Source organism: Dasypus novemcinctus, chromosome 12, assembly GCF_030445035.2.
Source record: "Dasypus novemcinctus isolate mDasNov1 chromosome 12, mDasNov1.1.hap2, whole genome shotgun sequence".
Classification (NCBI taxonomy): domain Eukaryota; kingdom Metazoa; phylum Chordata; class Mammalia; order Cingulata; family Dasypodidae; genus Dasypus; species Dasypus novemcinctus.
This window is the reverse complement of record NC_080684.1, coordinates 79,080,238-79,095,810: the sequence shown is the minus strand read 5'-3', so window position 1 is coordinate 79,095,810 and position 15,573 is coordinate 79,080,238. Positions and strand designations below refer to the sequence as shown.

The following is a 15,573-nucleotide window of genomic DNA, read 5'->3' as shown; positions in this document are numbered from 1 at the left end:
TCAGAGGGAAAGATTTTGGTCTCTCACCATTGAATACAATGCTGGCTGTGGGTTTTTCATATATGCATTTTATCATATTACAAAAGCTTCCTTCTATTCCTTTCTTTTTGGAGTTTTTTAATCAAATCAAGAAAAGGTGCTGTATTTTGTCAAATGCCTTTTCTGCATCAATCTAGAGGAACTTGTGATTTTTCTTCTTCAATTTATCAATGTGGTGTATCATAATAACTGATTTTCTTGTGTTGAACTACCCTTGCATACCTGGGATAAAACCCACTTGATCATGGTGCATAACTCCTTTAATGTGCTTTTGCATTTGGTTTTATCCTCAGGGATAAAATGGACTGTCTTCTGTCCAGATGGTCTAGCCAATGCTGAGAGTAATGTATTGAAGTCTCCAACTGTTATTTTAGAGGAGTCTATTTCTCCCTTCATTTTGACAGTGTGTGCCTCATGATGCTGAGAATAATGTATTGAAGTCTCCAACTATTATTTTAGAGGAGTCTATTTCTCCCTTCATTTTGACAGTGTGTGCCTCATGTATCTAACCCAGGTTTGGTGCATAAATATTTATTATAGTTACTTCTCCTTAGTGAATTGCCCCTTTATTTAATATATACTAACCTTCTCCATCCCTTATAACAGTTTTGTATTTAAAATCTATTTTGTCTGATGTTAGTATCACTACTCCAGATGTTTTTTGGTTACTATTTGCATGGAATATCTTTTTCCAACCTTTCACTTTCACCTGGTTGTGTCCTTACAACTGAAGTGTATCTGTAAAGGCATTACTTACTTTGTCCATTTTATCCCTTAGCTTTTCGTTGTCATGTCATACTACTGTCTGTCTTTTTACCCTTTAATTTGCCTTTCTTAATAATCTTCATTTCTATACTCTCATCCAAGTCATTCACCCTTGCTTTTTCATTTCAGGCTGCAGCCCTCCCTTTAGTATCTCTTGTAATTCTGGTCTTTTGGTAACATACTCTTTCAGTGTTTGTCTGTGAAGACTATAAACTCATTCTCATTTTTAAAGGACAATTTGACCAGACACAGAATTCTTGGCTGGCAGTTTTTCTCTTTTAGTACCTTAATTATATCATACCACTTTCTTCTCTCCTCCATTGTTTCTGATGAGAGGACAGCACTTAATCTTATTGAGGTTCCCTTGTATGTGATGCTTTGCTTTTTTCTTGCTGCTTTTAGAATTCTCTCTTTATATTTGATATTTGTCATTCTGAATAGCAAGGTTCTTAGAGTAGGTCTTTTCTGATTTATTCTGTTTGGGTTGTGTTGTCCTTCCTGGATATTGGTATTTATGTTTTTCATAAGGGTTGGGAAGTTTTCAGTCATTATTTCCTCAAATATTCCCACTGTGCCTTTTCAGGTCTCTTTCCCTGCTGGGCCATTGCTCATGAGTATGTTTGTGCATTTCATGTTGTCCCTGAGACTCAGTTCTATTTTCTTTCCATTCTTTTCTCTTTCTCTTCTCCTGTCTCTTCAAGTTCAGATGTTCTGTTCTTGATTTCACTAATTCTGTCTTTGAGCAACTCAACTCTGCTGTATGTGCCTCTAATGTTTTTTGTTTTGGTTTAGTTTGTTTTTTTAGGACATACTGGGTATTGAACCCAGGATCTTGTACATGGGAAGCAAGTGTTGAACCAATGAGCTACATCTGCTCCCTGATGAGAGTTGGTTTTTTCTTTTGTTTGTTGTTTGTTTTTAGGAGGTACTGGGGATTGAGTTTGGACCTAATATTTGGGAAACAGGCACTCAAATAATTCTGCTACAGCCACTCCTTCTAATAATGTTCTAATGTTTCTTTTTTAATAATCTTTTTTTTTAAATCCCTCCCCCCATCCCATTCCCCCCTTTGTCTGCTGTCTGTGTCCATTCACTGTGTGTTCTTCTGTGTCTGCTTGTATTCTCATTAGGTGGCACCAGAACCGATCCTGGGACCTTCCAGAGTGAGAGAGAGTCGATTACTCTCTTGTGCCACCTCAACTCCCTGTTCTGCTATGTCTTCTTATTTTCTCTCCTCTGTGTCTCTTGTTGTATCATCTTGCACACCAACCCTCCATGTCAGGCAGCACTCCTGCATGGGGCCACATTTCCGTGTGGTCCGGCACTCCATGTGGGCCAGCTTGCCCACGCCTAGGCATCGAACCCTGGACCTCCTATATATGTGAGCCATATCCATTTCCCTCCTTCTAAAGTTTTTTCATTCGCATTCATCGCATCCATCGTATCTCTCATTCCCATAAGCTTTGTTACTTTTCTTTGCAGGTTTTCAAATTGTTCTTTATGTTCACCCAGTGTATTCTTGGTGTCCTTTATCTCTTTAATCATGTTTTACTTTGATTCTTTGAATTGATTTAGATTTGTGGGATTTTAATTGATTAGTGGGCTTAAATCTTGTATCTCGTCAGGTCATTTGATTTGTTCCTTTGGCTGGGTCATCTCTTCCTATATCCTACTATGGCTTGTAATTTTTGCTGATGTCTAGGCATCTGAATATGGTAGTAAATTTACTCTGAAGATCAATTTCTTTCTCTCTTTTTTATTAACTATTTACTTCCTGCAGTGATGGAAATGGCCTGTAGCTGCACCAATTGGTAGGATAGCCACTGGTTACACGTGGCCACTAAGCACTTGATATGTGGCTACTGTGACTAAGAAAATGGATTTTTAACTTTGTTTAAATTTAATAGGCTACTTGATTGGACACAGTGATTTCTAAAACTATTGTGCAGGCCAACTATGGTGGCTAGGAGTTATGTACCCCAGTAAACCATGTTCTTAATCTTAATCTATTCTTGTGCTTATGAACCCGTTATAAATAGGACCTTTTGATGAGATTACTTCAGTTGAGATGTGGCTCAACTAATTCAGGATCGATCTATAGATATAGGATCATATCATCAGAAAATAGTGAAAGTTTTACTTCCTTTCCTATTTGGGTGCCTTTTATTTTATTTCTTTTATATATATATAATTTTTATTTGTTTTCTTTGTTTTGTTCCCTACCCCTCTCCCCAAGATGGCTCCCCCATCTATCTGTTTGTTGTGTCAGCTTGTTGTCTCTGCTCATTGTCTCTGTTTGTGGTGTCCACTGGTTGTCTGCTCGTCTTCTTTAGGAGGCACCGGGAATTGAAACCAGGACCTCCCATGTCAGAGGTGGATGCCCAACTGCTTGAGCAACATCCACTCCCTGCTTATTTTGTCTCTTCATTGCTTCAGCTTGTTGTGTCTGCTAATCTTCTTTAGAAAGCACCAGGAACCAATCCTAGGCACTCCATGTGGAGGCAGGCACCCACCTGCTTGAGCCACATCCACTCCCTCTTTTATTTCTTTATTAGTCCTAATTGCTCTAGCTTAGAACTTCTAGCACAATATTGAATGACAGTGGTGACAGTGGGCATCCTTCTCTTCTTTCTGATCTCGGCAGGAAAGCCTTCAGTCTTTTACCATTGAGTACAAAGCTAGGTATAGGTTTTTCCTATACGCACTTTACCATATTAAGGAAGTTCCTTCTATTCCTATCTTTTGGAATGTTTTTTAATCAAAACAGGTGCTGTATTTTGCCAAAAGCCTTTTCTGCATCAATCTAGAGTATTGTGATTTTTCTTCAATTTATCAATGTGGTTTATTACACTAATTGGTTTTCTTGTGTTGAATCACCCTTGTATACCTGGGATAAAACCCACTTGATCGTGGTGTATAATTCTTTTACTGTGCTTTTGGATTCGGTTCAAGTATTTTGTTGAGGATTTTTGCATCTGTATTAATTAGAGATAGTGATGTAATTTTCTTTTTCCATAGTATCTTTATCTCGTTTTGGTATTAGGGTAATGTTGGCTTCACAGAATAGGTTGGGTAGCATTCCTTCCTGTTCAATTTTTTGGGTAATATTCACTCTTAAACTTAACATCCTTAAATATTTTGATATGAAACTAATACAACTTGTCATATAAGGGAAAAAGGGAAGAAAACAAAGATATTCATTTTATATACATACACAATCATACTTATAATAAAACCAGGAAGAAAGATTCATGACTATTATAGTCCTCATTTATGTAACTGATCATGTGGTTGAAGTTCATATTTATTACTACCTTCTTCCACTACCCATTCCATGTTCCTATTACCCTCAACAAGCACTTCTGCTGGCTGTGGTTCTTCGCCCGGTGGGGCGACCCAAACTTTCATTCCTGAAGATTCTGGGTCACTATTAGTCCAGTTTGGATTGGGTTTTTGCAATTTTCCATTGACTTGAATCATGGCATGGCAGTACTAAGAGTTGCCCTAGAGGATCTCCTGTATCCCAGGCAAACTCTTCTTCACCCCCATTGTGTAGATCCAGTCCTACTTCCCCTTGGTAGTCAGGATCAGTCACCCCAGCCAGTACAGTAATTCCCTTCTTTGCCTGTTGATTCAGAAGTAAGAGGAGCCCAGAGTGGCCAGATGGCAGTCTTTTTTTTTTTTTTTTTTAAAGATTTATTTTTATTTATTTAATTCCCCTCCCCCCCCCCCCGTTGTCTCTTTTCTGTGTCTTTTTGCTGCTTCTTGTTTCTTTGTCCGCTTCTGTTGTCGTCAGCGGCTCGGGAAGTGTGGGCGGCACCATTACTCGGCAGGCTGCTCCCTCCTTCGAGCTGGGCTGCTCTCCTTATAGGTGCACTCCTTGCGCGTGGGGCTCCCCTACGCGGGGGACACCCCTGTGTGGCACGGCACTCCTTGCGCGCATCAGCACTGCGCATGGGCCAGCTCCACACGGGTCAAAGGAGGCCCGGGGCTTGAACCGTGGGCCTCCCATGTGGTAGACGGACGCCCTAACCACTGGGCCAAAGTCCGTTTCCCTAGATGGCAGTCTTAACTTCGGGTTCCCCAGACCTCTTTGTCACCAATTTTCCCAATCATGTTCCTTCCAAGTCCCTGACCATCCAGCCAAACCATTGGCAACAGCCCATGAATGAGTATACAAACACACCTCCGGCCTTTTCTTCCAAGCAAAATGAACAACAGGTGCACTGCTCAAAGTTCTTCCCAGTGGGAGGATTTGTACTCACCACTCTCCTTCAGGGATGTCCCAGAAAGGGGCTGGAGTGTTGCAGCTGCCCACTTTCAGGGGATACCTGCATATCATGCAGAACTATCTGTTAACCAGGCCTGAGTTATCTCTTCCTCAGTGAACTGATTGTAAAGGACTCCCCAAGGGAAACAGACATGGCTCAACTGATAAAGCATCCACTTACCATATGAAGGGTCCAGAGTTCTATACCCAGGGTCTCCTGACCTGTGTAATGAAATGGCCCATGTGCAGTGCTGCCTCACACAAGGAGTGCCATGCCACGCAGGGATGCCCCCGTGTAGGGGAGCCCCACGCGCAAGGAGTGTGCCTCACAAGGAGAGCTGCCCCTCATGAAAAAAGCTCAACCTGCCGAGGAGTGGCAACCGCACACTACAAATTGCTGATACAGCAAGATGGCACAACAAAAAAGAGACACAGTTTCCCAGTACCACCTAATAATACAAGCAGACAGAAGAACACACAGCAAAGGGACACAGAGCAGACAAGGGGGCGGGGGGGCAGGGCAGGAAGGGGAGAGAAATAAATAAATCTTTAAAAAAAAAAAAAAAAAAGGACTCCCCAAGAGACCAAAGCTGTGGGCTGGGAAAGAGATGGTAACATGACGGGTGGTGACCACAGGACTTTGGGCTACTTCCTCATCTAATTTGCTTGCGCCTTCAGAATCTGTTCAAGCCCTGTGTCATATATACCATTTCCACTTTATTATGGAGTGCTTCTGTGCACGCCCAGATTTATGGCTTGGTGGGTCAGACACTACCCAGCTCATAATAGGCAACTTAGGTCTCATGGTAACTTGATTGCCCATGGTTAAGCATTCAGTGTCTACTAAGGCCCGGTAGCAGGCCAAAAGCTGTTTCTCAAAAGAAGAGTAGTTATCTGCAGAGGACGGTAGGCTTTGGTCCAGAATCCTAAGGATCTGCATTGTGTTTCTCCTGCAGAGAAGGCTCCAACAGCATCTCTTTTTTTTTTTTTTAAAAGATTTATTTATTTTATTTCTCTTCCCTCTCCCCCTCCCCCCAATTGTCTGTTCTCTGTGTCTATTTGCTGTGTATTCTTCTTTGTCCACTTCTGTTGTTGTCAGTGGCAGGGGAATCCGTGTTTCTTTTTGTTGCATCATCTTGTTGTGTCAGGTGTCCCTGTGTGCAGCGCCATTCCTGGGCAGGCTGAACTTTCTTTTGCACTGGGTGGCTCTCCTTACGGGGCGCACTCCTTGCACGTGGGGCTTCCCTACATGGGGACACCCCTGCATAGCAGGGCACTCCTTGTGTGCATCAGCACTGCGCTTGGACCAGCTGCACACGGGTCAAGGAGGCCTGGGGTTTGAACCGCGGACCTCCCATATGGTAGACAGATGCCCTAACTACTGGGCCAAGTCCGCTTCCCGCAATAGCATCTCTATTTGCCTGAAATTTCTAGGACCATTGGATCTGCTGCATCATATGGCCCAAGTGGTAGTGCAGCTTACACAGTAGCTTGGACTTGTCACAGGGCCTCCACTTGTTCTGGCCCCCAATCAAAACTAACAGCTTTTCTGGTCACTTGGTACATGGGCCGGAATAGCACACCCAAATGAGGAATGTCTTGTCTCCAAAATCTGAAGAGACCAACTAAGTGTTGTGCCTCTTTTTTGGTCGTAGGAGGAGCCAGATGCAACAGCTTATCCTTCACTTTAGAAGGGATATCTCGACATGCCCCACACCACTCACTGGACACCAAGAAATTTCACTGAAGTGGAAGGCCCCTGTATTTTGTTTGATTTATCTCCCATCCTCTCTCACTCAGTGCCTTACCAGTAAGTGTGGAGTCTGCTATTTCTTGCTCACCAGGTCCTATCAACATGATAGCATCAATTTAATGGACCAGTCTGATGTCTTGCCAGTGAGAGAGATGATCAAGATCCCTGCAGACAATATTATAACATAGGCCGGAGAGTTGATATATCCCTGAGGCAGGACAGTGAAGGTATACTGCTGGCCTTGCCAACTGAAAGCAATCTATTCCTGGTGGTCCTTACTAATGGCAGTTAAGAAAAAAAAATATTTTCCAGATCAGTAGCTGCATACCAGGTACCAGGGATTGTGTTGATTTGCTTAAGCAATGATAGCACATCTGGGACAGCAGCTGTGATTGGAGTTATCACCTGGTTAAATTTACAATAATCTACTGTCATCCTCCAAGATCCATCTGTTTTCTGCACAGGCCATACAGGAGAGTTGAATGGGGATGTGGTGGGAATCACTACACCTGCATCCTTCAGATCCTTCATGGTGGCACTAATCCCTGCACTTCCTCAAGGAATCCGATATTGCTTTTAATTTACTATTTTGCCAGGCAGGGGCAGTTTTAGTGGCTTCCACTTGACCTTTCCTACCATAATAGCCCTCACTCCACAAGTCAAGGATCCAGTGCAGGGATTCTGCCGGTTACTGAGGATGTTTATTCCACTTAAGCATTCTGGACCTAGGGAAATAACCACAGAAGTGTCCAGGGACCCACTGGGCCCACTGTGAGATGGATCTGAGCTAAAATAACTCAGTCACCTGACTCCATATGCCCCTACTCTGACTGGTGGACCACAGTGACGTTTTGGGTCTCCTAGTATTAATGTTACTTCTGAGCCAGTGTCTAATAATCCCCAAAATGTCCAATCATTTCTTTTTCCCCAGTGCATAGTTTCTCTGGTAAAAAGGCCATAGGTCTCCTTAGGGAAGGTGGGAGAAAGATTAACAATATAAATTTTTGGTATTTAATAGGATCCTTCCCCAAGGGGACCTGGCCTTCTCCTCATTCAAGGGGCTCTGTAAACTGTGTCAAGTCTGGGAATTGATTAAGGGGCTATGATTCTGTGTGTCTGTAATTCAATTTAGGGTTTGGTTCACTCGATCTAGAACTCTTCTGCTTCTACAGATCCAGAAGGAATTTAGTAGACTGCCCATCTATTTCACTTCTATATAACCCATGATTTATTAGCCAACACAGTAACTCTATGCAACTCAGACTATTTTGATTGCTGCTTTGCAACAGCCTTCCATTGTGGTTTCCACTCCCACCTTGTCTTTGGCAGTTAACTGCAGAAGCTTGACTTTTACCAGCCCGAGATCCGATCATCCCTATAATGTTCACGGATTCTCATTCCATTACAGCCCTCCCTGCTGAGGGAGCAGGGCTGGGGACGGAACTGTGACTTCCAGGCAGAGGGAGGAAGAGCCAATCTATAGGATAAGAGATTTTCAGCCATTGCCCTAATTAATAATGAGCCATCCAACACCTCCAGTTAGCATACCCTATTAACATAAAATGTTAATCTAGCTCGGAACCCAGTGACAAACCAATTAGAGCATTGCAACTTAAGGCTTCACCCCCTGGGTGGCTGCACAGTGAACCTATATCTAGGGCAACTCCAAAGCCCTGGACATGCTTCCATCTGCACCCTGGGTGCACCTCCATCCACTCCCTGGTCACCAGAGCTGTGACACTGAGTTGTGGCATGCTTCTATCCTCGCCCCTGCCAGGCTAGCACTCAAGCTATAACACTGGGAGCTTAAGCTGTAACACTGAGCTGTAATTAAATCAGTGTCTGGTTGCTGCATTGAGGTTGCATTTCTTCATTCTGAAGTCCATCTGAATCAAGGAGCAAAAGCAGCGGTAAAATTTGGCAATAACAACCTACAGGAATATCTGGACTACAGAGAAGAGTAACCACAGAGATCTTCAGGGAAGATGGAGTTAGTCTTACAAATTTATTCGTCACAGTCCTGTTTAAAGTTGTGTCCTCTGGACATTCCTGGGTGGGTGGACAGGTCTTAAATGGTAATTCCATTCTAGCATTACAATCTCTTTAAGCCTTTGAATTCCCTTATCTACTATATAGCAGGGTAAATGGGGCACCTTAACCTCAGACATGCTAGTCCATCTTTTGATCAGTGTTTCAGTCAGCCACCTGAACAAACTGTTAGAGCTCTTTCTAACCCCTTGAGCTATATAGTGTTGAACCCAAAATTTCTGCTTAGTAGGCCCATATCAATAAATTCAGCCTGCTTCAACTTCATATCCCTTCCACCATTATCCCCTATCTGTAGTATCCATTCCCACACATATTTCCTGATTTCTGTGTATGTACTTTGGAAAATTCATGCAGTTCTTTTAGAGTATAGCATACTTCTGCATGGTTCACACTTTGTATTTCACCTTTAGGGCTTGTTGTGATTTCAATCTAGTAGTAAGTAGTAAGTAGTAGAGGGATGGTGGGGGTGGGTTGGGAGAAGGATTAGAAATGCCTTGCAAATTACTGACCTCAGGGCAGTCCTTTGCATTTTCCTCTGGTAAGGCAGAATTTATCTCTTCAGGCTGGGGTTGGAAGGCAGATTTCCTAGAGGCAAGGTGGAGGTTGGGCTGTACATGCTGGAGTTTGGCTGGTGCCTGCCTCAGTGCTGCCAGGAGGTCCAGACACTCTGAGACTGGCCAGAGGCTGGACAGTGCAGGCTTTGCTTTGGCTGGTTCCTACCTCAGGGCTGAAAGGAGGTCCGAACTCCCTGGGGCAGGCTGGAGGCTAAGTTATGCAAGGTTGATGAAGTGTGGTCTCCACAGGACAGGCCATCACAGGTTTATCTGGCAAAGTCTTAGCAGAATTTAGGGTTTCATTGTCCCCACCGATATTATCATCATCCCATATGTCTCCATCCCAATCACACACCCTGAAAGGTTGAGATTTTAGTTTCCTAAAATCTCTGCTCTGCTACTTGTACTATGATAGCCTGAATCTGGGTTTCAGACACCTCACATCTCAAGCCTGTGGCTGCATGAACCAAGATTTTCTTTAAGAGCATACATAGAAACTTTCACATCATTCATGCAGCATTTAAATTGCAAATTTGAAAATTTTAGCTCATCCCTTTCTTTTGTAACTATATCCATAGTATCTAGGAGGGGCCAGCCAACATCATTATGCCTTTTGACTCCACAAAACTCTAAGATGTTGAAAACATTCTCAGCCAGATCCTTGCCTCTTATAAGCATCCAGTGATGGTATTTTACGTATCTCCATTGCCACCTCACGCCGTGGACTGTTAGTGACCTCTTCATTATTGGAAAGGGAGTCATTAGTACCCTGAGTCCAAATAGAGTAGAGAGTCAATTGCAAAACTTCCAGAATCACTTCAGAAATCCCGTGTTTAAGATTCTGTTCTTCAAGAACCACTCCTGGTTCAGAGTTATATTAGGGTTCACTAGGGAAACAGAATCAACAGGAGATATCTGTGAATAGTATGAGATTTTATAAGATTTCTCTGCCACGACTGTGGGAATGTGCAAGTCCAGATTCCACAGACAGGTTGCAAACCAGTGCTCTGATGAAAGTCCTATCAAGGTCCTTTATGAGTTCCTCGAGGCCTTGGCTGTCCAAAGACAAGATAAAAATTCTTTCTGACTACTGAAATCACTTCCCCTTTTAAGGCATTCAACTGGTTGGATAAAATGTCACTCATTGCTGAAGGCAATCTCCCTGGTTGATTATAGAAGTAATTAGCCATCTATGCAGTAAGCTCACTGTGCCTGAAGTCCATAAATGTCCTTGTATTACAGTTAGCCCTGTGCTTGCTTGACCAAACAACTGGGCATGATTTCCTTACCCAATTGACATTATTAGCCTAACCAGCACACATGGAATATCTTTTCCTAACCTTTCACTTTTAACCTGGTTGTGTCCTTACATGTGAGGTGACTTTCTTATAAGCAACATGTGGATGGCTCATATTTTTAATACATTCTATCAGTCTTTGTCTTTTGATTGGAGCATTCAATCCATTACCCTTTAATGTAATACTGTAAAGACAATTCTTACTTCATCCATTTTGTCCTTTGGATTTCTGTTATCCTATCATACTACTGTTTGTCTATTTACCATTTTATTTACCCTTCCTAATAATCTTCATTTCCATACTCTTCTCCAAGTTGCTTACTCTTGGTTTTTTCCTTTCAGGCTGCAGCACTCCTGTAGTATCACTTGTAATTCTGGTCTTTTGGTAATACATTCCATCAGTTTTTGTTTGTCTGTGAAGACTTTGCACTCACCCTCTTTTTTTTTTTTAAGATTTATTTTATTTATTTATTTCCCCTTTCCCTCCATTGTCTGCTCTCTGTGTTCATTCACTGTGTGTTCTTCTGCATCCGCTTGCATTGTCAGGCAGCACCGGGAAACTGCTTCTCTTTTTTGTTGTGTCATCTTGCTGCGTCAGCTCTCCGTGAGGGGCACACTCCTTGTGCATGGGGCTCCCCTACACAGGATGCCCCTGCATGACAGGGCATTCCTTGTGCACGGCAGCACTATGCTTGGGCCAGCTTTACCACACTGGTCAGGAGGTCCTAGGTATCGAACCCTGGATTCTCCATATGGTAGGCAGACGCTCTATTAGTTGAGCCATGTCTGCTTCCCTCACCATCATTTTTGAAGGACAGTTTGGCCGGATACAGAATTCTTGGCTGGCAGTTTTTCTCTTTCAGTACCTTAACTACATCATACCACTTTCTTCTCTCCTCCATGGTTTCTGATTAGCAGTTGGCACTTAATCTTATCAAGGTTCCCTTATATTTGATGCTTTGCTTTTCTCTTGCAGCTTTAAAATTTCTCTCTTTATATCTGATATTTGTCATTCTGAATAGTAGGTGTCTTGGGGTAGATCTATTTGGATTTATTCTGTTTGGTGTGCATTGTCTTTGGATATTGATATTTATGTCTTTCATAAGGGTTGGGAAGTTTCCTGTCATTATTTCCTCAATATATTTTCTGCCCCTTTTTCATTCTCTTCTCCTTCTGGAACACCGATAATGTGTATATTTGTGTGTTTCACATTCTCATTCAATTCCCTGAGACTCTCTTCCATTTTTCCCATTCTCTCCTCTTTCTGTTCTTTCTTTTCCAGTTCAGATATTCTGTCTTGAAATGACTAATTCGCTCTTCAAGCAAATCAAATCTGTTCTTACGTGCCTGTAATGTATTTTGTTTGTCTCTAATGTATTTTTAATCTCATCCATTGTGTTTTTTATTCCCATAAGGTCTGTTACTTTTCTTTGCAGGCTTTCAGATTGTTTTATGCTCACCCAGTGTCTTCTTAATATCCTTTATCTTTTTAGGCATATTTTCTTTAAATTCTTTGAATTGATTTAGGAGAGTTGTGTGATTATTGCTATTGTCTTAAATCCTGTATCTCTTCAGGATATTTGGTTTGTTCCTTTGACTGGGCCATCTCTTCCTATTTCTTAGTATGGCTTATAATTTTTTGTTGCTGTCTTAGGCATCTGAATATATGTGGTGAATTTACTCTGATTGCCAATTTCTCTCTCCTTCCTATTTATTTTTTCACAGCTCTTTTCTTTCTTTCTTTGTTTTTATATCAGGGCCAGGGATTGTACCCAGGACCTCGTACGGAGGAAGCCAGGTTTAAGCACCAAGTCACATCAGCTCTTCCAAGTTGGTCCCCTTGTTTGGTTTACTTGTTGTTTGTTTTCGGTTTTATTCTCAGGAGGTACTCCCATGTGGGAAGCAGGTGCTCAACCACTTGAGCCATATCTGCTCCCTCATAGCTCTTCTTTGATATTTGGTTTTATTTGTTCTAAGTCTTTAAAATTGCCCAGATTAAGTTATCAAAATCGGGGGAAACGGACTTGGCCCAGTGGTTAGGGCGTCCATCTACCACATGGGAGGTCCATGGTTCAAACCCCAGGCCTCCTTGACCCGTCTGGAGTTGGCCCATGCGCAGTGTCGATGCACGCAAGGAGAGCCGCGCCACGCAGGGGTGTCCCCCGCGTAGGGGAGCCCCACGCACAAGGAGCACACCCCGTAAGGAGAGCCGCCCAGCGTGAAAGAAAGTGCAGCCTGCCCAGGAATGGCGCCGCCCACACTTCCCGTGCCGCTGCCGACAACAGAAGCAGACAAAGAAACAAGACGCAGCAAATAGACACAGAGAACAGACAACCAGGGTTGGGGGGGAGTGGGGGGGGTTAAATAAATAAATAAATCCTTTTTTAAAAAAAAGTTATCAAAATCAGACCAGGGACTTAGTAATGTGGTGCAGATTTTCTCCCAGGAGTTAGAGTAGAGAGAGAACCAAAAGCGGTTTTTTGTGCATGCAATTTTTAGACCAGCCAGCATATGGCACTCATTGGCATACCTTTCCACGAAGTTATCTCTCCACTTTCCTTTGTTTTGAGTTGGTCAGAGCTAAGATTCAAAGCGGGCTCTGCTGGCCAAATTCACTGAAAGAAAGCCCCCACATTCCTCTTCCCTCTTACCTTGTAGCAGCTGACTGGGTGGAACATGTCTCTTCCCCTCTCAGTCAGCTGCAGTGAGCCAGGGGTTTTATTCCAGCATAATATCTTGGGGTGGGGCAGGGGAGCCCTTCCTGGCCGCCATGGGAGTTTAGTAACTCATGTTTTTTGTTTCAGGTTCTTTGTCTCTCTGTCCCTCATTTTCCTGGGAGTTGTGTCACACTGTCCTGGTCTGCTGACCCCCAGAGTAGCTGCCTCAGACAGCTTTTGGCTCTTTCACTGTTGTTTTTGTGAGAGAGTCGAGCCCTGCCTGACTAGTCCGATGCCATCTTCCTCTGTGCTATTTTTAATGGGAAATTATTATCTGTATGTCTGTGATTCTGTTAACATCTATTATTTTAGATTTAGAGCAACCTCTAAATGGCCATTCTGTATATCAGTGTATTATTTGAGACTAAAGTCCCAAAGTAGAGTACTGTTTTAAGAACTTGGGGTGTTTTTTAAGTTTTAATCTGTCTGGTTGCTTCTTGGGTGGAGTTGGGCTTGGGAGAATATGAAGGGCACATGTGCTATCTTGTTCAGATGGAGGTCTGTCTCCTTCAAAGCACTCATCTAACATCAGTGCTTAGCATCCACATTTTGGGGATAGAGGTGGTTTAAATTATGTGAGATGAAACACGCTAAATAGTGAAAATTCTGAAAAGATAAAAGTGCTGTTCTGCCCAGCAAGTCCTTGTATATGATCTGAGATCACATGAAAAAGAAGCTGAGAGCTGTAAAAGATAAAATCACTCTAGCAGATTCCTGAGGACATTTGAGGATACAAAGCTGAATTTCTTTGTGGAGAGGAGCCTCCCAGGGGCTGAGAACCTTTGATGACCCTTGATTTTAAGAGAAGCTTGCGATGAGTCTTTGCAGAAAGAAACAGTGTTGGACAAGCTCAACTGTTTGTTTCTCAACCCCACACCACCCCTCTTTGCTGAGCTTTATACATTGTGGAATTCTAAATCTATGGACTCTTACCTTTGATTTGATCCATAAGTAAATTTGATTGATTTATCTTTAATTGGAGTGCTAGGTATTATGTTATATGTAGGGTAATAAATAACATACAACTTGTCATCTTTATTCATTCAAATAGCTATGAATACCTACCGTGTGCCAAAAACTGTTAAGAGGCATTGGGATACAACTGTGTTTAAAATAAAGTCCTTGCTCTTATGAAGGAAGGCATAAAAACAAATATATTATGCAAGAAAGATAATCCAAAACTGGGATTCTTAAGAGAACGGAGAGCTAGAGTGACTAGAGAGCTAAAGTGGATTGGGTAGCTATTCTGTACAGGAATTAGAGAAGTCTGTTTTGTGGAAGTGACATTTGAGAAGAGATGTAGAAGAGGTGAGGTAGCAAGCTAGAGGGGAAGACTGAGCTCTAGGCAAAGGAAACCAAAGGTGCAAAAGCTATATGTGAATTGTATTGCTCAGTGTGATTGAAGAACAGTGGTAAGACCAGTTTGGATGGAGTGAAGTGAGTAAGGGGAAGATGTTCAGAAATGAAGTGGTAGACATAGTTAGACCCAAATCAGATAGATGTTGTAAGCCATGGTAAACACTTTTGCTTTTTTCCTACTTTTTTTAGGAAGTCATTGGAAGGAAAGATGAAATATGATCTGATTTACATTTTATAATTTTTTTTTGCAAAATGGATACAGTCCCAAACTTGCAGAAAAGTTATGAGTACCTGAGTAGTTTGAAAGTAATTTACCACAGTAATGCCCCATCACTCAATGTTTCAGTGTACAATTCCTACAAAGATATTCTCTATATTATCACAATGGGACCATCAAAAAACAGGAAATTATCAATGATACACTACCACCTCAGACCCCATTCAGTTTTATCAGTTGTCTCTACATTTTCCTTTATAGCAAGACAATCTAAACACACATTGTATATAGTTTTCATGTCTCTTTAGTGTCACTACATCATTTCCTGAGCTTTTCCTTGATTTTCATGACCTTGACACTTTTTAAAATTACAGGTCAGTTATGTTGTAGAATGTCCCTCATCATGGTTTTTTCAAATGTTCTCTCACGACTAGATTCAGACCATGTGTCTTTGGCACAGCTGTCACAGAAGTAATGCCTTGTTATTCGTATTACATTCTATTAAATGGTACCTTATTTTGATTTGTCCCATTGCCAATAACTTCTGGCAGTG

At 42.2% G+C, this 15,573-nt stretch overlaps 1 protein-coding gene across 2 annotated transcripts in view; it reads left to right on the top strand.

Annotated features, from left to right (window-relative positions):
- Positions 1-15,573, top strand: part of NDUFA12 (NADH:ubiquinone oxidoreductase subunit A12) — a 71,043-nt gene that overhangs the window by 15,101 nt on the left and 40,369 nt on the right. The window contains exon 4 of one of the 2 annotated variants that reach the window (XM_071219010.1): positions 6,730-6,884. The exons of the other annotated variant lie outside the window; for it this stretch is intronic. Coding sequence (XP_071075111.1) covers positions 6,730-6,884 — 155 coding nt within the window. The remainder of the gene's footprint in view (positions 1-6,729; positions 6,885-15,573) is intronic. 2 annotated transcript variants of the gene reach the window in all.